At 32.9% G+C, this 23,214-nt stretch overlaps 1 protein-coding gene across 1 annotated transcript in view; it reads right to left on the minus strand.

Moving 5' to 3' along the window:
- Nucleotides 1-426: 426 nt before the first annotated feature.
- The window catches only part of LOC126880402 (alpha-2-macroglobulin), a 175,645-nt gene continuing 152,857 nt past the window's right edge, over nucleotides 427-23,214 (minus strand). The window contains exons 19-23 of the mRNA XM_050644239.1: nucleotides 21,944-22,337; nucleotides 16,471-16,857; nucleotides 13,118-13,292; nucleotides 12,953-13,058; nucleotides 427-8,999 (exon numbers count right to left, since the gene is read on the minus strand). Coding sequence (XP_050500196.1) covers nucleotides 8,824-8,999; nucleotides 12,953-13,058; nucleotides 13,118-13,292; nucleotides 16,471-16,857; nucleotides 21,944-22,337 — 1,238 coding nt within the window. The 3' untranslated portion in view covers nucleotides 427-8,823. The remainder of the gene's footprint in view (nucleotides 9,000-12,952; nucleotides 13,059-13,117; nucleotides 13,293-16,470; nucleotides 16,858-21,943; nucleotides 22,338-23,214) is intronic.

Genomic DNA, 23,214 nt, shown 5'->3' on the forward strand with positions numbered 1-23,214 from the left:
ATTAATGCAATATTATTCAAATGGTTCGAACACTATGTACGGAAATAAAATATTTTTGAAATGTTTCGTTAATATCATTCGATTAGAAATTAAAACAAAATTTTTTGTCACATCTAAAATTTTTTGTGAAAAAAAGCTTATTTGACCGGCCTCAAGAGGAGGCGGCCTCTCGGTGATTGCACCGATTCATTTATATGGCCAGCACGCCACTGCAAGTGTCCTTGCTTATATTAGGGATTTAGTTTTATCTGAGTGAACGGTTATATTATTTCCCTATTTCTTTCGTATTTTCCTCAAGCTCTACATAATGTTCTGTGATGTCTCTTGCGGCTTGTCCCATCAAGTTTACATCGTCTGCGTCCATTACAATCTGCTTAGACTTATGAGACAATATTTTTTTGGGTTTTTACAAGAATATTATAAAAACAAATTTCAAGAATTTATTAAAAAAATCAACACCATGTACAAATATTTTCTGAATTTATATAATCTCTAATATAAATTATTACAAGAGCAATAAGTAGTATTATTAGATATATCTTCTAGGGGTCGTTTCTTCTCACTGCCAACAGCTAGTTGTGTACAAAATAAAATAACTGCCAAAAAATAATTACAACCTAAGATTCAAATTCAATAACAGTTATACCAACTGCTAGTCCAATCAGATTTATAAACTAATATTGATTATATTTAAGCGTCAGGACAAAGTTCTAAATAAACATAATATTCAAGTCTTCTCTATCTTTGTTCTAAACTAATTACTTTAGTGCAAGTATAAAAACAACTATTTTGTGTTTGTCAAGCTTCATTCAACATTAATTATTGATATAAATCATGGTATTACCCAATAATTATTTCGATCATGTCATCTTCAATCTAACAATATCATTTCAAAAATATTTCTTGCAAAATCTAATTCTTTTAAGTAACTTTTATAAATTATAAACTTATAATTTACCAAACACGCAAGAGGCAAGTAATTTTTTGTCAAATAATACAACAAGAATGAAGCTTAAACTTGTAGGTATACTTATATAAACTAAAGGAATATAAAAAACAAAAAATACACATGGATGTCTTGCAAACACAACCGGAAATAAACAAAAGGATTATTACATGTTTATAAAAAGAGAATATAAAATATAAATACATATATCTGAAATGAAGTAGAATATCATATCACATTTAATTAAGTTATTTTAATAAAAGTAAAGAAATAATGAAAAATATAATGTGAACAATTCTCAAATAAGAATAAAGCAAAAATATCGCAGAATAGATAAAAACTAGCTTAATTAGTAAAAAAATTTCTCAACTTATAAAAAATCGAGGATCAATTATTTGGTAATGAGGAGGTGATGAATAAGATTGTAACAAGAAAAATAATGAAAACTTAAATCTTTACATACTTGAAGCAAAAGTGAACAAAAAGTTATAGACTTGTGTTATATAGCTATACAAATAGTTGAAAATACAAAAGACTAAAAACTAATCTCAAAATCAAACCCTGTAGATATTCTATTTCATTCACAATTGTATATAAAAAAAATCTACAACATTGTTCCCTTTTCACTGGTCGTTATCGACATCCAATCCACAACAAGTTCGTATTATAATTTAATTTATGATATATTAAATTTTTTACTACTCCTAAAGCACTAACTACGTTAGTGGTAATGGCTAATGGACGGTATTTTTTGAGACTAAAACAGCATCTGTATAAATAATAGACTAACTTGTGTACCTATCATAGTTAAGTATATTGTTAAATTACAACTAACAAGTAATCAATATCTTCGTGGCCGACTGTTATCGATCCATATATTCAGGGCCGCCGAGAGGGCGGTACAGCCGGTACATTTTACCGGGGCCCGGTGATGTAAGGAGCCCGGCGTCGACCAGACCAAAGACGTAATTTTTCCCGTTTTTTTGCTCTTCACTTTATGCCCATAATGCGTTTAATTAATACTCGGCTATATTTAATATTATGACCTTTATTCGATTTTGTTTAAAATTTTAAAAGCAATAAATCACAGGAGTCAAATACTACAGTGCAGTCAGATAAAACTATGGTATGGATATGGAGATTAAAAATATATCAGGGCTTCTAGAAGATTTACAAAAAATCAGAAGAATCTATGTTGAAGAATCTAAATTAGTTAGCAGCAATTATGGAATAAATTAAGAGTTTAAATTACTCTGACTCTATGTTAAGTTTTGTCCATAAAATTGTATAATTTTCAGTGACAATAAAGCATATTTTTATTCTACATCAAATAAAGAAAAACGACGCAAAAAGCTTGGGAGATTTTTTGATGAGTTGCCTGGGCCTAGTAGTGATGTGACTGATAATTTTGAGCCCGACGCAATATTTCGCTGAGAAATATTTAATATTGTCATATAATAAGCAATTTAACCAGAAGATTTAATGCGGAAAATAAAATTCATTCGCTATTTAACACTTTATGAATATTCCGAGATGAAGATGACGACAATATTAAGAAAAAAATTGATATATGTATTGCACGAGTTTTATAAAGAAGACATCAGTGAAGAATTGATAAAGAAATTTTTTTATTTGAGAGCGATATACAAGGATAATATTGGTGAATCCCAACTTTCTCCAATTAAAATTAAACATCTAAATTTGAATCGTTATTGCGTTAAAAATATTTTGCATATTACCGGTGACAGTCACAGAAGCAGAAAGATCCTTTAGTTTTCTTTTTCGCATAAAAAAATCTATGAGGTAATGATAGCTACAATGAAACATAATCGGTTAGCTGCTTATCAATTTTGTGAATTGAGAATGATTTGGCAAAAACATGAGATTTTTCAAAAATTAGAGACATTTTTGCCAATCAGAAAACTCGAAAAGCATCTGTAATATAAATATTTTCACTATTATAAATATATAATCAAAATTTCATAAAATTTATATTTGAAATGTTTCTTATTATTTATTATTAATAATTTCATTTCTATAAAAAACCTTCACTTTTTACCGGAGCCCGCTCTTCACTTTATACCGGGGCCCGCCCTTCACTTTTTACCGGGGCCCGCTCATCCCTCTCGGCGGCCCTGCATATATTTCATTTTTCTTTAAATATGACTTTTTTATCCTCTAAAAATACTCATCACACCCAGTTCTTAAAATGAGACCAATATTCCATTTTCTCCATTTAATCCATTTATTTATATTTTTCATTAACCTCTCTCTATGCCCTCATCAGCAGGAAGGTCAGATATCGAGGAAAACCAAGTAGAAAGAGTGAATAACTACAAATATCTGTGAACTTGGGTGAATGAAATCAATGACCAAGGTAGAGAAGAAATGTTTGTTAATCAAGACCTTCTTCTGGAGCTGAGGATAAGAGCCTTAAGAAGCTACATGTTCTCGACCTTGTATGGAATGGAAAGCTGGATACTAAAAGTGGGGAATATAAAGAACTTGGAAGCATTTAAGATGTGATGCTATAGAAGGATTTTAAAAATACCATGGATCCAACAAGTTACAAATGTAGAAGTGCTAAGAACGCTAGAAAAGGATTGCGAAATCATAAATAACATCAAAACAAGAAAACTGAAATATTTATAGGAAGACGAATAATTTCCTGGCTGAAAAACCCAAGAGAGTGGTGTAGTTGCATCTCGGTAGATATTTTCAGAGCAACTGCCGATAAGGTACGGATAGCTGTGATGATAGCCAACCTTCCATAGGAGAAGGAACTAAAAGAAAAAGAGAAGAGAACACTCATCTCTATTATTTGATATATAATTTGTTTTACTTCTTTTCAACCGTGTCTTCGCATGGTCGATGCCATAATGAGCTTAACAATAGTTTTATATATAGCTTCGTCTTAAGCTCATCTGTTTTTGTCTCCATGGCTTGTTCATGATTTGTTTTCTATTCAACAATGGAAAATATGTACAGCAAACTCCAATTAGAAGCGTTATTGCGAAAATTTTAAAATGACCCTTTTCGACATTACTTCAGCAAACAGTTCCAGCAAAACAGTAACCCAAGTGTATCTGAATAGCAGATAACATTAAATAACCCCTCGCAGATACGCCACTGCGAGTTTTCGATCTTTTCGCTTGGCAGAGGAGTTCGGCAATACGATGAAAAAATAATTCTTATTTCTCAGATTATCAGATAATTGATTATTCGCGTTGCATCAACCTCAACTAGGCAGTTATCGCGGATTTACAATCAATCAAATCGATCAATCAAATAGTTTACTACTGGACCAAGAGCTCAACGTCGAAAAAAAATATTTTAAGACAACTGGTTCTTTAATATATTATTCCCTATGCTTCCTCGAACACCGTACCGGCCATCTGGCTGCTGATACAGGTTGCGTTCATTATTGCGCAGCACATTTGTACAGGTAAACATGTCGAATTTAAAATTATTGTAAGACGAAAAATTATTTTGTCATTACTTTTTAAACATTATTAGAAATATGAACTATAATTGCCTGACATTTTTGTGGTTTAAAAAGTAATGACAAAAAATGTTTCGTCCTAAAATAATTTAAATTCAATATACAGGATGATTGATGAGTGTGATAAAGCTCAGTAGATCCGCTATAGTAATAGATAGCAATAAAACTTGATAATAACAATTTTAGCCAACTTTCAGCTTTACATTACGAAATTAGTTACGAATTAGTGGCAAACCAAACTTATGTTTATTTAAATGGAAAACCCTATATTTTATTTTATATTCGAAATTCTCTTAACTTTCCCATCACACAAATATAAAGGTTTGTTATGTTATATAGGGCTTTTACAAAGTTATAACCATTTTTTTATGAAAAACGTAACAAGTTCAGCTCCTTGTATAAATAAAAATAACCACAACAGCAATGGTTTATTGGTGCTATATTTTTTGTTGATTGTCAAAATTTATAAAAATGGTTGATATTGCTAATTTTCCTTATATCGAATACAGGGTGAGTCAAAACGCAAGTACATTCTTTTCTCAGAAATTTTAAATGGAACCCCCTGTATTTTATATCACCATCGAAAAGTATCATTACCGTACTTTAATTTTTGTATAATATTCCCTATGCCTAAATTTGTTAGTTTTCGAGATATTTTCATTTTTCAGAGCAAATTATTAATTAAGGTGTTCTATTTAAAATTACTGAGAAAATAATGTACTTTCGTTTTGACTCATCCTGTATTCGATATAAATAAAATTAGCAATATCAACAATTTTTATAAATTTTGACAATCAACAAAAAAATATGGCACCAATAAACCATTGCTGTTGTGCTTATTTTTATTTATACAGGGAACTGAACTTAATACGATTTTCGTAGAACATTGGTTATAACTTTGTAAATACCCTGTATAACATAACAAACCTTTATATTTTTGTGATGGAGAAGTTAACAGGATTTCGAATATAAAATAAAATATAGGGTGCTCCATTTAAAAAAAAACATAAGTTTGGTCTGCCACTATGATATCGAACACCCTGTAACATTCTAACTAATTTTGTAATGTGAAGCTCAAAGTTGGCTACAAGTTTTGTTATTAACTTTTATTGCTATCTATTACTATAGCGGATCTACTAAGCTTTATCACACTAATCAATCACCCTGATTTTGTATATACCTGTACAGGTGTGCTGCGCAGTAATGATCGCAACCTGTATCAGCAGCCAGATGGCCGGTACGGTGTTCGAGGAAGTATAGGGAACAATATATGAAAGAATCAACTGTCTTAAAATAGTTTCTCGAAAACGTTGCTAGCTCTTAGACCATACTGTATTGTTATTGAATAGAACTCAAAATATGCTATTGTGGATAAACACAATGTCAATTCCACGCTCCAACACTAAATGTGATATGGGGTGTGTGTAATACGAGTTTATACTTTGTCAATTAAAAAATCGTGTCAAATTTTTGGTCGTTTCTCGAGAAAAAAGATTTGTTCTTTAATTGAATTCCAATTAAGTTCCAATTATTACTCTAGAGAAGAGCTCGACAACAATATTAATTCCTTAAAATAATAACAATATATCACTTACTGAATGAGTCGACAAAGTTAGTCTATTAGCGAGTATCTAGTGCACTATATGTCTAAACATACAGAGAGCGGTGTAGATGCTGCAAATTTATTTGTACTAATACGATAATTGAAAGTTTTGCGTAGAATAATGAACACAAAGTTAAGTAAAAGTACCCTAATAATGAAACATCGTAAATTGAAAGTTTTTATCAAACTTTAAAAAAAAAAACAAACTATATCTTATATCTTAGGTATGATATGATGCGAAATGTGTTCTTAAAAAATCTATATTAAAGACGATTCTTACACATAGTAGAGATTTTGTAGAGCTGCATGAAATCTCATGGACCATAAGAAGGTTCCAAATGCTTAAAAAATCGTCCACAAGATTTTCACTGAAGTTTTAACCTAATAACATTCACACACTTAATTATAAAAAAAAGTATTAAAATTTTCAGTTTAAGTTCAACAACATTATGTCTACAACAAAGGTTTCAGGGGATTCCTCAAAAATATTTCTTTATGTTTTCTATTAAATGTAAAAACGTTTTTAAGTAAAGTATAGTCTGTATACCATATTAAGTAAATCTAAGTTTTGAATTTCATTTTGATTTTTTGTCGGGCGGAATTTTCAACTAAATATAGCAAAACATTCTGGAACAAAAATATTGCATATTTTTACAAAAAGTTACAAAAAGATCTTTTAAATACATGCATAATAATATTTGTGGACCTTAGCCAAACATTTGACAAAGTTTTACAAAAATATTTGTTAACACAAATAAAAAATACGTTTCTATCATTTACATAAATTTTATTACAGCGTACAAGAATGGTAAGCAGTTCAGATTGAAACTTAACAAGAAATCTTCAAAATTTTTTACTCACTAATATTTACATTTTGGGCACATTTTAGAACAGGTCAATAGATAAGTACCTGGGATGTTGGATCGATAACAGACTAAATCCTGATCTATAAATAAGATCGAAAACAGAACAGGCCAGAAAATCTTTCGACCACGTTTATCAAAATACTAAGTTTGGTTGACTCTTCTCTATGTAGTTGAAAGTGGTCCCTTAAAACATCAGTCGTAAATCGGCCTTTGGAATGTTATCTACCGGAAAATCCAAGTTAGCAGGTATTCGCGGTGTGCAAGTACTTGGAAGGGAAACGAGAAACGACCGTGCGCGAGTCGCGGAGAAATATTGCAACTATCTTAAATAATTCATATCGTCAATTGAAATTGTCAAATTGACGTATATTTCATACCTTCTGTCATTGAAGCAGAAAAATTATATATTGCTCCACAATATTGATATGATATGCAATTATTATATAAAGGTAAATTTAATTAATTGTATTTTGCTTGCAGTACTGCATTTTAATAACTAATTTTATTTACTACATACAATTGTTTACGTTTGCATAACATAACCTGCATCTTATTTTTTCTTATTATTTTTTTGGACTGTGGCCTTGACAATTATCCAGCAACCAGGACTAATATAATTGGCCAATATAATTAAAACTGCGAATAAAAGTACAGAGCGTAGAAATAGAGGTCGCTTTGCCGAACTTGCACGGTCCCAATATACGGACGGTAACAAGTTAAATATTTATTTATAATAGTATAGTTCGTCAATATCTAATGTTTATTTATATTGTTTCAAATTTGCTTAACGTGTTGATCATTCGATATCCTTGCCCCATACCAAAATTGACATATCAATATATGGCACGACAAAAATGTAATCGCGTTGGACATTCTTGTAAATTAAATGCAGTCAATATATTTTGCTGTAGCAACTAAACTAATAGTATGTCTATACATAACAACATATTACTAAACACAATTTAAAAAATATGAAAAACAATATAAAAATATGAATTATTTTTGTTCCAAATACTTACGAGTTTGAAAGACATAAAATGTATTACGAAATAAAATATTTAGAAGCCCTGAAAACTTTTGAATTATTTGATCTTATTTCATAAATTCTATAGTCATTAAAAAATAAGACATGTATTACAATACGTAATGAAATATAACAGATCCAAACATTCTAAATAATTGACAAATATCTTATTTTTATTTTATTCTATTTTAGTGGCTAATGTTAGATCAAAAACGGTACATGAACTTCATTAAAACTAATTTGTTCTAACTGATTTACAAATTATACAGGAATTAACTTATTGTATTTGTTTTCTGTACTTTAAGTGAACTGAAAAAAAGTTACTAGACAATAATAATGTAACGCATTCTGTATACAGAATAAACCAAATAAAAACGGGACATATGCAATTAATACAGTGCATCTGAACTACATTTGAAATAATCGACCAATATAAAAGTTCGACACACGGCATGTATAAAATATCATTCAACTACCTGTCTCCTTTTACGACTGAGCTCAGCCGAAAATAACCGGTAGCATGTCGTATATAGCGGCTCGCTCATAAAAGGAGATAGTGGTTGAACGATATTTTAATACATGCCGATTTTATGTTGCTATGATTTATATGTGTCGACTTTTGCTTTATATGTTGCTTTTATATTGGTCGACTTTATCAAATGTATGTAGTTCCGATACACTGTATTAATTGCGTATGTTTTATTTGGCTTAGTCTGTATGTTATTTTATTTTTTAATGACTATACTCCTACAGAGAGCGTTTTAGGTTTTTAAACCTAGCTCAACTCACAATATCTTCAGATCTTTTTACATAGGCACTATCCTTTTATACTACACAAAGTTCAAACAAAACTATATACAACTTTACAAATAAATTTTGGATTTAAATGAGATTCCTTATTGTCAGTAACATAGCAAGGGCTACAAGAACTTGTGATACATATACAAACGTTGCCGCGTTGTAAATGTCACAATATGGACATTGACTGCTACCGCAGACTTGACATATATCCAGGACGTAGGATGATAAGGCATCGAAGATAGTTTCGTTGAATCGTTCTGAAAAATAAATGTATAGATATAGTAGTTACAATGTAATACCTATCATAGGTACTTAAAACTATCACTTTTCACAATCATTTCCCCAGCCAAAGGTCATCATTTTATTTGTAGTAACTCCATCTTTAAATAAACATTTCATATACTGAGTTTTTGTCCTACTAAGTTTTAAACGTTTTTCGTTAAGATAGTGTCTCCACTGTTCCAGTTTTTGTACTAAACCTCTTTCAATATTTCCTACTAACACTACAACATTGGCAGACACTAAGCACCAGAGCACGTTACCTTGTAGTTTTCGTTTTATCTGATCCAACACTATCATTATCTGATTGCACTAGGTGCAATTCTACTTTCACATGGAATTTACCAGTCTCTCCCATTAACATTAGGTTTATTACCCCCTCATAGATGTCTCGCATAATCTTCACATATTCACCGGGAACTCCTTTCCTATTGAGGGATCTCTAGAGAAACTCTATCAAATTAATGCTTTCTCAAGATCAATGAATAGGTACCATTGCCCAAAAAACTAAAGTTAATAATTAACCAAAAGAAATCATTGATGATGGAACTGCACATTACTAGAAACAGTCCAGATAGAACTATTTTGACAAATGCCACATAGAAACTAATAGCAATAGCACCTGAGAGCGCAGTATGAATAAAAAGCGCCAATATTTGCAGATCATAAAAGAATATAATTATGTATCTATCACCTGATTAGGAAGAACTTCAAGAACAAATTGAAACGAATAACGAAATGGTATAAATCAGCAATATTACTCCTAAAGAACTTGAAATAGAAATTAAAAATAATATGAATCCATATTGAATGTAAAGATACTCTGCTACGCAGACGACGCAATATTGATAGCCCAAGATGAAGATAGTCTGCAAAGATTAGTCCACAGATTTAACATAAGAGCAAAAGAATTCAATATGACAATTTCATCTCAAAAAACTAAAACTTTAGTAATCAGTAAAGAACCAATCAGATGCAAAATAGAAATTGATGGTATCAGTATTGAACAAGTAATGGAAGTAAAATACCTTGGAATTACATTGTCAAGTTACGGAGACCTAGACAAAGAAGTGAGAAATCAAGTACAAAAAGCAAACAGATTGGCAGGATGCCTTAATAACACTATATGGCGAAACCGACATATTAACACTGAGATGAAGTCAAGAATTTATAAAGCCAGTGTAAGACCAATAATGACATATGCATCAGAAACAAGACCCGATACAGCCACAACACAAAGACTACTGGAAACGGCAGAGATGAGAGTACTGAGAAGAATTACAGGAAATACACTGAGAGAACGAAAGAGGAGCGAAGATATTAGAAGACAATGTAACGTACAGTGTATAAACGAATGGACACTAAATAGAAAAAAAGAATGGAACAACCATATAACCAGAATGGGGGAGACACGTGTGGTCAAAATAGCACGAGATAAATCACCAATCGGCAGAAGAAGTATCGGCCGACCGCGCAAAAGATGGAGTGACAACCTTCCATAGAGGTATCAATCCGCCAATGAACAAGCAGAATTGCTTATAAAGAGGAAGAAGAAGAAGAAGATATTGAATGTCGGTAGCAGTGCGATTTAAAAGCAATTACAGAAAAAACTTATAAAATTAACGCATATTTTCAATGCCTCATAAAAAATGTAGTATATGTATAAATGTTCCGAAGTTGTGTAAAATTTGTGATACATACATCTGGTAAACCACCTCTGAATGTATCGTCATATTATAGACCTACATCACTCCTACCTGTGATTTCAAAGCTTTATGAAAAATGGTTCTACAAAGACTGAAGCCAATAATTGAGTAAAGAAATTTAATTCCATCACACCAATTTTGATTTAGAGAAAGTCCATTATACCATTGACCAAGTGCACCGGATCACTAACATAATAAACATGGCATTGGAAGGAAAAACAGTTTGCACCACCGTCTTCCTGGACGTGGCCCAACAATTTGTCAAAGTATTGCATAAATGAATATACATAAACTACACTATGTCTACAAGAAGAGTAACCTCCTACTCCTAGAATCATACACATCAGAGAGATGCTTCAGAATCAAGCAGTAGAAAGCATAGTCTGATTTGACAGATTAGAGCTGACATTCACAATGTAAAATGGTTCTCACTTTTCAGTTTCGCTGACGCAGTCTGACTGATTCATTAATAATGAAAAATAAAAAGCGACATTTGCATTCACACCTTTCATGTTTTGCTTCATTCAGTCCGCAGTTAGTCCAAACATTTTACATAGTGGTAATGAAAATGGTTAAAAAAATTGAGACCAGCTGTTCGAGAAATAAATATGTTTACATTAATTAGTAAATGAATTTACAGAATATTCTAGTGAATCAAAAGAAAAGAAAACGTTATAGATGGTGGGTCAGGTCCTAGATATTTCGCAGAAATATATGGGGTGCGAGTGAGACATAAGGTTTGTTCTAACACAACTAGAAACCGTACATGTAACGATCACCGTCCTGCGCAGTATCATGGAACGTATTATTTCCTTCCCATGGAATCCATGGAACGTTAATTATCTAGTAACGCGATCGTTACATGACGGTTCTTCGTCGTGTTGTAAGAAACCTTATATAGAACGAATTAGCTTTGGAAGATTGTGATTCATATACAAACCACTTAAGAACGAAGACAAATTTCAAGAGATTCTGCAAAAAATGTCTCAAAAATTGCTCTCGAAACATACCACATTGAACAAATCACGAAAATTTATGTTCTCACGCTTCAGTTTCTATTCATTATATTATGCGATCATAATCAGTCAAAAATGATAAAAAGTAGACCTGGCTTTCACTTTAACTGAAAGTATGAATGTACTGATCATTTAAAATGAAAATGTGTTCGCATGTTCATTATTTGTACAGTATCACTGAATCAGTTAGACTGCGTCAGCGAAACTGATAAGTGAGAACCCGCCTTAAGTGTTCTTGGAGCAGTTCTGTACATTTTATAACAAATATGGCCTTGAACTAAATCAAGGTTGGAAATAATTATGATGAAGCAGTGCATAACCTGTAAAACTCTTTAGATCAGATCAACAATTTGACCAAAGCAAAGATAATCAAGCTGAACGAAACCAAATCGAAAAAAATGTATTGGCGGCTTGTACGTGACTGCAAATTATCTACACATAATAAGTTTCTACTCCAAAATCAAATCCTTAAGCCTCCTTAAAGTTATGTGCTAATGAAATTAAAGCCGGGCTCAAACGACTCGTGTACTTGGCGAATAATCGTTACTTGCGTTACTTACTATGTCTTTTGGGAGGGTTACTAGAACAATTCTTTGACAATTAATAGTAGTATTAACATTATTATTATTAGTATTTGACAAATAGTACAATAATTGTACTAGTAACCCACTCACACAGAATTGCCAGTATACGCAAGTGACGATTATTCGCCAAGTACACGAGTCGTTTGAGTCCGGCTTAACATACAGATCATTCAATGTTTCCAGAACAAGGTACAAACGAATATCGTTGATGATCGTTGGTAAATTAGAAACAGTAACATCCACAATGGCCTGGAGATTGATACCGTTAGAGAGATTATCTCTAAACATGCTCCGAACCTCGAAGATAGGCACCCTTGTCACGTAAATCTCAATGCCCTCCAGCTACTTGATAACACAAACCAGACTTGAGCTTAAAAAAAGGTTTATTAGTTAACTTGCTCACTGTTCTATCATAACAGATGTTACTCCAAAAGGGGCACAATAAAATATATTTTTCTCACATAACTTCTAATGTTCAATACCAATTCGACTATAATTACACATAGTATAACCAAAGTTATGAGTTTAAGTAAATGAAAATATGAATTATAAAAGTGGGCACGAAAAATATAATTCCGAAGTTACAATGTTAAATTAAATTATGAAAAAGAAATGTTTAACATACCTGGAGCATAATAATCGTATACCCTTATAGGTAAATATCTTGACATATTGGCCACAGGATGCCACCTTTCAACAGTAAAATTGATACAGGTTTCATGGTAGTCAAGCTGTAAAAATAAAATTCGATATTATCTCATACAAATTTCCAAGTTTTTATGTAACTCACATAATCAAAGTAAAACAACACTTTTCTTTCGAAAAATCTTGCTCGTTGTAAATTTCTCACTCTTGAAGATAAAATGTAAGCGTCTAAATCTTGCTGCTGTATAATGTATCCAGTTGGGATGGTGACATCAAGAACTGCCATACCAGATCTTTCCGATTCGTTAAGATGATTCCACCTATAAACACAAAAGATTATTTTATCGATTTTGTTTCACTATGCCTTAGTTTTGAAAGAGACTCTGCATCTTGAAAGAGATAAAAAGTTTTTAGATAGGTACTCAATGGAAGGTGGAATTGTTACATGTTTCTTCGCCCTTATAGAAAATTCAAATATTTAGGTAGAGAATTATCAGGTTTTGGTGATGTTGAGGCGGAAGTAAGAGAATACACAGTAAGAGAATCAAAAATGGCACAATATTTGAAACGACACAGCATCGCGAAACAAAAACATTAGTATTTATATGAAACCCAAAATCTACAAAACAGCTTGTAACGTTACAAACGTCACATCTTTGATATTTTAGTTTCAAACAATTATTTTATTCTATTTTCTTTAATATTTCATTAATAATTATCTTCTATTCGTTTGAACTTGCTTTTTCGTTAAAAACTTGTTTGGCGCCCTCTTTTATTATTCTCTATTATTATCCTCTTTTATTTTATTATCCTCTATTATTATCTTCTTTTATTATCTTCTATTTGCTATATCTCTTTTCATCTAATATCTAAATCATCAACTGAACATACTGAACGTACCCCGTATATTCATACTCTGTAAGTATTTGTCTTTCAATACGGAACATGCCTGCTACTTCATAGTACTTGGTCGTCATTTCAAATGTCGCACTGTCATGAAAGTGACACTTCATCCCTACCCACTGACAAAATGAAAATGGAAGGGAAAGGGAAAAATTATCTATTTAAAGAGATGAGCCCATAAGGCCTTATCTATTTCCAGACTTAATTTTCTCTTGGGTTTTTGGGAACAAATCAACCTTTTCTCCCTTCGGGAGCCACCTGCCTTCGTCACCGGTGATGGACACGTTAAGGCCAAGACAGTAGGATGCATCCAGACAGCAACAACCACCATCTGTAGCAACACTCAACATATTTCGCTGCACTGACCTGAGGCCTACCATCGAGCCCAGGTCAAGAGAAGTCCACACCAGTACCATTCAACATCAAGAAGTTACCATCAGCTACCAAAAGCCATAAGTATAATCCAGAATTGTTAGTTTTTGGCAAGAATTTGAATATATTTGCTAATGCAATTTTACAAGTCATATTTTTATTATATTTTTATGAACAATAAACATGATTGGTTAAAATATTGTTTTGTTTTCTTCCATTCTAAATTTTCAGATTTCATTTCTAAGATTAGGACAAGACGAACACACACCTGAGTGACTGAGCTCAGCTAAGGGTGTAGCGATGGCTACCTTGGATGATTGAGGTAATATTTTCGAATATTATTTCAATTAGCTGGGGTAGTCCATCGCTTATTTCGTTACAAGCTATAAGATCTATCATGACCTAGCAGAAAAAATGTTGCATTACCGTCAGAAAATCGAACAGAAACATCTAAAACCAAAATACTACGGAAAATAACATGAATTAAAGATAATTCCCTAGAATATTTGGAAAAACACTCCTGAAAACAATAACTTGGTATTGAAAACTAAAAACTAAACTGAGTGGAAGTGTGGTCGGTCACCTAATCACGGAAGGACCAGGTGTATGAACATAAAACAAGCAATATGCCTAATATAAAGAATGAAGAGGAAGATTATAATAAAATTAAATTACAATTTAATACACCAAAACACTATTTGGTGACGTATCGGTTTTTTTATTATTAATATTATTAAAATACTAATACAGACGTGAAAAACTTCAATTTGTATATTGGTATAAAATGTTTATTAAAAACTTTTTAAAATATCGTCCAAATGGATTGCAAAACGTTTTCGATCTGATTCAGATCGTCTTCAGTGCATTCTCCTAAGTAAATGAAACTATAGTATTTTTACTACAAAAGCGATATTACGTAGGTCAAAATTTTTGACGTAAGAGAACTGTCAAAACATTAGAATGTGACTTTTCATTATTGCCATGTTTATAAAAGTCACATTATATGTTTTGACAGTTCTCTTACGTCAAAAATTTTGACCTACGTAATATCGCTTTTGTAGTAAAAATACTATAGCACACTATTGAAACATCGAAATATATAATATAATTGTATAAAATATAGCGACTCCAAGTCGATGTTAATAGATTATATACTATTAGTACTCAAAGGGCAACATGGTTCCCAACTGAACTCAGTTGGTCTGTGTCCATTGAACTTGCAAGAACCACGCGTTCTATTCGAGCAGGGAACCATGTTGCCCTTTGAGTACTAATAGTATATATTCCATTAACATCGACTTGGAGTCGCTATATTTTATACAATTTTAATATGTAAACCATATATTACCCCTGTTGAGCTGCCCCCCCCCCCACTTGCAAAAATTAAAAAACAAATAGCCCCGATTTATGAGCTTTCATATTCCGCAAATTAAAAATTTTGAGCTCGTTACACTGAGTCAGCTCATAAATTATTAAACGATTTAGTCGCCAAATAATGAATCTAATTCATTTTAAGTGAAATTATATCTTAATCCGGGAAAACGCATAAGGGGTTGTAGCTCAATAATCGAAATGCGCGTGATTTAAGAGTTTATTATTAGAATATATAAGCTATATAAATTATATCCACGATACGATATATTTTAATTTTTTTCAGCATGTTTCTCTTAAGTTAAATCAATTAAAGGGTTGTTTGGGGGTGAAGGGGATGAGCTCAAAAATCGAAACTATATCATTTCAAGAGCTCATAAATAGCTCGTAATTCTGCCGCAAAAATCGATTCAATATCCCTATTTTTAAGTAGTGGGGGGGGCTCAGCCCCCCACTAAAATATTAAATCCCTGCTCAGTGTAACGAGCTCAAAATTTTTAATTTGAGGAATATGAAAGCTCATAAATAGCTCATAAATCAGAGCTATTTGTTTTTTAATTTTTGCAAGTGGGGGGGGGGCAGCTCAAAACGGGTCCATATATTTCGATGTTACCATTTTCAATATGGTGCTAGTTTCATTTACTTAGCAGAATGCACTGAAGATGACCTGAATCAGATCGAAAACGTTTTGCAATCCATTTGGACGACATTTCAAAAAGTTTTTAATAAACATTTTATACCAATATACAAATCGAAGTTTTTTACTTCTGTATTAGTTTTTTAACTATGGTATACAGTCAGCTACTGGGATTTTCCCATTGATTTTTATTATTAAAATAAACATACACATACCTTTGACAACTCACGAATGTTATGTGAGACTGATTTCTTCCATAGAAATACTGCTTAGTCCAAAGATCAAATGCTGGTACCGGTGGTTTAGTTTGGAATCTTGCTATATCAACATTGTACTGCACAGACATTTGCAATATAGCATAACCAGTTCCTCTAGCTTGTACTTTGACGGTACCCCATGCGTTAGGAATATCAAGATACTGCAGATTTGCCCAGTTTTTGCCATTAACGTATAACGTCTGTGTTTGACCGGGAAGTGCAGTGGCCTCTACAGTTACAGAAAGACTCGATATATCACGAATACGTTGAGCTGAGGTATATTCTATAAGAGCTTTCATGGCATTAGCAGTGTCTGATGTAGAAGCCCATCCTCCATCGGTTAACCTAAAAGAAGATATCATTTTTTATAAGTATAATAATTATGTACATTATAAAATTAGCATTAATACATTTCAATCTTAGGGAGGCCACATACCAAAGAAACATCATCATCATTCTCTTTGCCTTATCCCTATGCGGGGTCGGCTTCCCTAATTGCATTTCTCCACACAATTCTATCTTGGGTCATATCAATATTAATCCCCTTTACCAACATGTCCTGCCTAATCCCCCCCCACGTCTTCTTTGGTCTTCCTCTCCTACTCCTTCCAGAAATCTGCACTTCAGCAATTCTTCGTATTGGGTAATTAACGTCTCGACGTTGAACATCACCAAACCATCTCAACATATGCTCTCTCATTTTGGCATCAATTGGTGCCACACCTAGACTTCCCCTAATACACTCATTTTTAATTTTATCCTTTTTTGTCACTCCACTCATCCATCTAAGCATTCTCATTCCTACCACATGCATTCGTTGTTCCTCTTTCTTTTTCATTGCCTAACATTCAGTTCCGTACATCATAGCCGGTCTTATGGCTGTTTTATAGAATTTTCCCTTCAACTTCATTGGAATTTTCCTGTCACACAGCACACCACTCGCTTCCTTCCACTTCATCCACCCAGCCCTAATTCTACTGCATGCATATCCATATATTTCTCCATTACTCTGTAATACCGATCCCAGGTACTTAAAACTATTGCTTTTTACAATCAGTTCACCATCCAAAAGATATCATTGTATTTGTAGTAACTCCATCTTTAAATGAACATTTCAAATACTCTGTCTTTGTCCTTCTAAGTTTTAAACCTTTTTCCTCCAGAGCTTGTGTTCCAGTTTTTGTTCTAAGTCTCTTTCACTATTTCCTACTAACACGACATCATCAGCATACATTAAGCACCATGGAATGTTACCCTGTGAATTCGCTGTTACCTGGTCCAAAACTAATGAGAATAAATACGGACTAAGCACCGAGCCTTGGTGCAATCCTACTTTCACATGAAATTTATCAGTCTCTCCCACACCTGTCCTAACACTAGTCGTTACTCCCTCATACATATCCCTCACAACCTTTACATATTCACCAGGGACTCCTTTCTTATTGAGTGCCCACCACAGAATCTCTCGAGGGACTCTATCATATGCTTTCTCAAGATCAATGAATACTATATGAGTGTTTGATTCTTTATTCCTGTATTTTTCCATCAACTGCCTTATAATGAAAATTGCATCTGTTGTTGATCTGCCCTGCATAAAGCCAATATATATCCGTCTATCAATTACTCGTTCCCATATTTTCATGGTGTGGCTAAGCAGTTTTATAGCCCTGTAGTTTGTACATTGTTGTATATCTCCCTTGTTTTTGTAGACAGGTACTAATATACTGCTTCTCCATTCGTCTGGCATTTGTCCAACTTCCATAATTCTATTAACATACACACCAAAGAAACATGAAACGTAAAACACGTTTCATGAAAATAAAACACTGCTAAACAAATAGAAGTCCGCCTACCAAGAAACGACTGTGATTCATGTGGTGAAACATTTATATCTTCGGGAGATCGCACACCAAAGAAACATGAAATGTGAAACATGAAATATAAAACGTGCAACACGTTTCATGAAAATAAAACACTGCTAAACAAATAGGCGTCCGCCCATCTATGAAACGAGTGTGATTCATACCCATGAAACATTTTTATCTTCTTGAAACGTGTTTCATGAAATAGGTCGTGTTCTATTTCTGTTTCATTGTCTTGGACAATTAATTACGTGCGTAAAATGAATGCCGACCAAGAATTTAATATTGCATTGGTTTCTGTTGTTGAGCAAAACGAAGAGTTGTACAATTATAATTATTATTAATTATTAATATTTTTTGGGCAGTAATAAAAGAGTTGCCACAACAGCAACGACCTCGTCATCATCACTTTCCATTGTTGACTATACAAATTTTATTTTTGTTTCTTTGATTAGTATGTAATATAACGGTTTCGTTTTTCACAATTTATTTGTTTCAAGTTTCATGATTTATGTTTCACGTTTCTTTGATGTGCGGCCTCCTTCACACAGTAATAAAATAGTTGCCACGACAGCAACGACCTCGGCATTACTTTCCATTGTCGACTATACAAATTTTGTTTTTGTTTCTTTGATTAGTATATCACAATATGAAACGATTACTTTTTTCACAATTTATTTGTTTCATGTTTCTTTGATGCAGCCTTAGATGATTAGAATAGCGAAAATGACAATGGGCGACTCTGTAGCAGAAGCTATAACAGACGAGGGAAATACAGAAATTATCAATATAGAAGTAGGAGTACGACAAGGTTACATACTGTCTACTACGCTTTTTAACATCGCACTGACGGAGAGATTAAAAAATTCATGTGGACCTGTAAGTTTCTATTAAGGTGTAGAGGGGGGAGGGGTATGTTTTGAAATTATTTTATTTTGAAATTAAATTAACATATTTAGTACAACTCAAAGAATATTCTAAAAATATTTCAGGACAAAATATTGAAAAATAAGCTAACGGATTGGCGTGGGCAGCGTTTGGAAAGTTAAGATGGATACTAAAAAGCACAAAGATACAACAGTACCTAAAAACCCGTGTATTTGATCAGTGCATTTTTCCTGTTCTGACGTATGGCTCAGAAACATGGACAATAACAAAGGCCAACATAAACAAAATAGAAATAACTCAGAGAAAAATTGAAAGATACATGTTGGGAATAAAACTGCAAGACAGAAAATCAAACAAATAGATAAGAGAGAAAACAAAATAAAAAATGTAACTGAACATATAACAGGGTTAAAGTGGAGATTTGCGGGCCACAATGCGAGACAGGAAGATAAAATATGGAATGCTGAAATACAAAACTGGACACCGTGGACAGGAAGAAGAGGAAGACCTCAGATTCGATGGAAGGACGATATTGTTAAAGCTGCAAGAACTCACTGGAAAAGCGCAACCAAGGACAGACATATATGAAAAGATTTGGGGAAGGCCTATGTCCAAAGTTGGATAGAAATGGGCTAAAGAAGAAAAAAGCGCGAAAGAAAATAGCTAATGAGTTTCTTGAGGTAACGCTGTCGAGTTTTTTTATCACTCAGAAGTCAAAATAACGATTTTTTTTTTTGTAAAAGAAAGGTGAAACGAAACGTCTAAAATAAATCTATGCAAAATTTCAGATGGATCAGTCAAGGAGTTTTTGGGTTACAATGTCCGCCGACTTTGAGAAAAGCAGTTTTAAGAAAAGCACGTTTAAAGTTTTGACAACTGTTATTTTTAATTTCTATTTTGTCTGTCAAATCATAAAGTGATGCACACGGAATATGTTTATGAACCGCGGAGTAATTTACAAAAGAGGAGAGGAGCAGCTGTTACTGCGTTACTCACTACACTCAAGCAAGCTGGCACGAATCTGCTGAATAGGGATATTCAACATGCTGCATTACCGGTAATTTTGCTCCGATCAATCTGAAATTTTCAGACAGTATTCTTGAAGTTATGTACTTTTTTTTAAATAATAAAAAATCGAAAATGTCAAAATTTTCAAACTATACCCCCCTCATTAAATTGTGTTTGTAGATAATTCTAAAGAACAAGTTATTAAAAATATCAATTGAATATATTTTATTGTTTTCTTTAAAGGTGTCGTCTTAATAACCATTATTTTTAATAGCCTCCTGAGACTATGCTATTTTCCAGTGCAATGGAAGTATACACAAAGTATAATGATACCTGAACCTGGTAAACCTCTAACTGAAGCCAGTTCGTACAGACCAATAAGTCTTCTTCCGACTTTATCAAAAGTCTTCGAAAGGTTAATCCTTAACAGAATAGAAACAATAATACCTATAGAAAACCTTATCCCAGATCATCAGTTTGATTTTCGCTCAAATCACTCAACCATACAACAGTGCCATAGATTAGTCAACAAAATAAAAGAGAGCCTAGAAGGGAAACAAATCTGTCTATCAGCATTCCTCGATATACAGCAAGCATTTGATAGAGTGTGGCACGAGGGTCTTCTCTTTAAAATAAAAACTCAGCTAACGGACCAAATCTACCTCCTCCTTAAATCATACTTGTCCGACAGATACTTCCAAGTTAAATACGAAGGTACTCTATCCAACTACCACCAAATAAAATCCGGAGTACCTCAAGGCAGTGCACTTGGCCCATTCCTTTACCAAATCTTCATTGCTGATATTCCTATTAGCGAAAATACACTAATGGCAACATTTGCGGATGACACTGGTATACTAGCATCAGACATCAACGAAATATTAGCATTTAACAAATTGCAAAATCATCTCAATGAACTAGAAGACTGGCTTAAATGCTGGAAAATAAACGTCAACACAAACAAGTCTTGTCAAGTAAATTTCACAAATCGAAGAATTAGATGTCCACAACTACACCTAAATAATTTACCTATACCAATAAAAACAGAAGTAAAGTACCTGGGCCTTCATCTAGACGAAAAACTTACTTGGAAATCACATATTGCAGCCAAACGACGACACCTCGACCTAAAAGTTAAAAATATGAGCTGGCTAATCAACAGAAGATCGCAACTTTCATTAGAAAACAAACTGACCATCTATAAAACAATACTCAAACGAGTGTGGACATACGGAATCGAGCTGCGGGGCTGTAGCAAACCATCCAACACCAAAATTCTACAGACATTCCAGTCAAAAACTATTCGTATGTTAGCTAAAGCCCCATGGTATGTGTCAAACCAAACTCTTCATGCATACCTCAACATCCCCTTCATCAATGATGTGATTGCTGACCACTACAGAAGGACCATAGACGAATTATTCAACCACCCACTGGTTGACAGACGTCTGAAAAGACTTTGGCCAGAAGACCTAGCTGCTAGGTAAATTCCAGAGAGTCGTCAATGGACGTATTACTGTATTGAAGTAGATTGTAAATTAGCAATAAATAAATAAATAAAAAAAATTGTTTTCTTTAAATCCTTCATTAATATTTTTCCGAAAATTTTGTTTATGTTAATAAAAAAACGGAAATATGTTATATTGTATTATTTATATTAGATATAACCATACCTCTGTGTGTTCAACCATCGAACAATATTATCAACCAAGACTTCTTGTTCATGTCTGGCTACATATACCATAAGACCATACGCAGTTGCTTCAATATTCTCGGAATCATATTCGTAAGGCAATCTAGGAAGCGAGAATGGCTTTTGATTCTCAACTTTATGCGGAGGCTGCGGAACTGTCTTTCGACCCCAATATAATAGACCACCTTCAGAACGTCGTCGGCTAGAAAGTTCGATGAAAGCCATTTCAGCACTAGCAGCTTTACTTTTCATAAGAGCATAAGCGACTATTGCAACTTCGAAAGCTGAACCTCTGTCGTTTATCAGTTCCATGTTTCTTTCTAACCACATTATTGCTCTCTTTGCTGCTATAGCTACTTTAGAACTAAGGCCACCTAAAAAAAATAATAAGAACAAATTGGGACATTGTTTATTAATTTTTTTTTATTATTTGATTTATTTTAAAATCTAAGAAATCGGTGAAGAGTTTAATTCAGTTTTTCCAACACTTTTTTATACTTTTTATCCTAAACTTAAAAAAATATGTAGTTTATTACATTATAAAAAATATATATGGTTCGTCAAACCAAATAAACCGGGTTTGGGCCAAAATTCTGAAAGTCGCGGAAGAACGAATCTCATTTTACAACACCTTCTTCTTGTCCGTTGCGGACGTTGTGTATCATTATAGCAATTTTAATTTTGTTTGCGGCGTTTCTGAATAATTCGATCGATATTATTCCAAACCATTGGTGAAAGTTTTGAAACCATGAGTGTCTTCTTCTTCCGGGTCCGCGTTTGCATTTGCATCTCTATTTTAGTATTTTACCCTGTATTATCACTTGCAGTATACTATATTTATCATGTCTCATATAATATGACAGAGTATTCAAGTTTCCGTTTCTTTCAGCGCCAAAGTAGCTTAACTACCAAATGACAAAATGTTGGAAAATGGCGGTTAAAGATAAGCCTACATTACATTGTTGTTAGAATTTCAATGATAACTACGAAAAAGATACTATCGAATGTGATATTGATAAAAAATTATTTACTTTTATGGTTTACTGAATAAAAACACTCTATATTATTTATTTACTAAAATAAATGGCACTTAGCCTCCTTTGGCCCATCTAGATATCCATTAAACTGGCACTTAAAGCATAAATTGCTGGTGCATAGCTCACTTTGGCGTTACATTCAATATGTCGCCTATTTTAAATATTTAATACGCCTATAGTAGCTTAAGTACCAATTTGGCGGTTTATTCTATTT

The sequence above is a fragment of the Diabrotica virgifera genome, chromosome 2, assembly GCF_917563875.1.
Source record: "Diabrotica virgifera virgifera chromosome 2, PGI_DIABVI_V3a".
NCBI lineage: Eukaryota > Metazoa > Arthropoda > Insecta > Coleoptera > Chrysomelidae > Diabrotica > Diabrotica virgifera.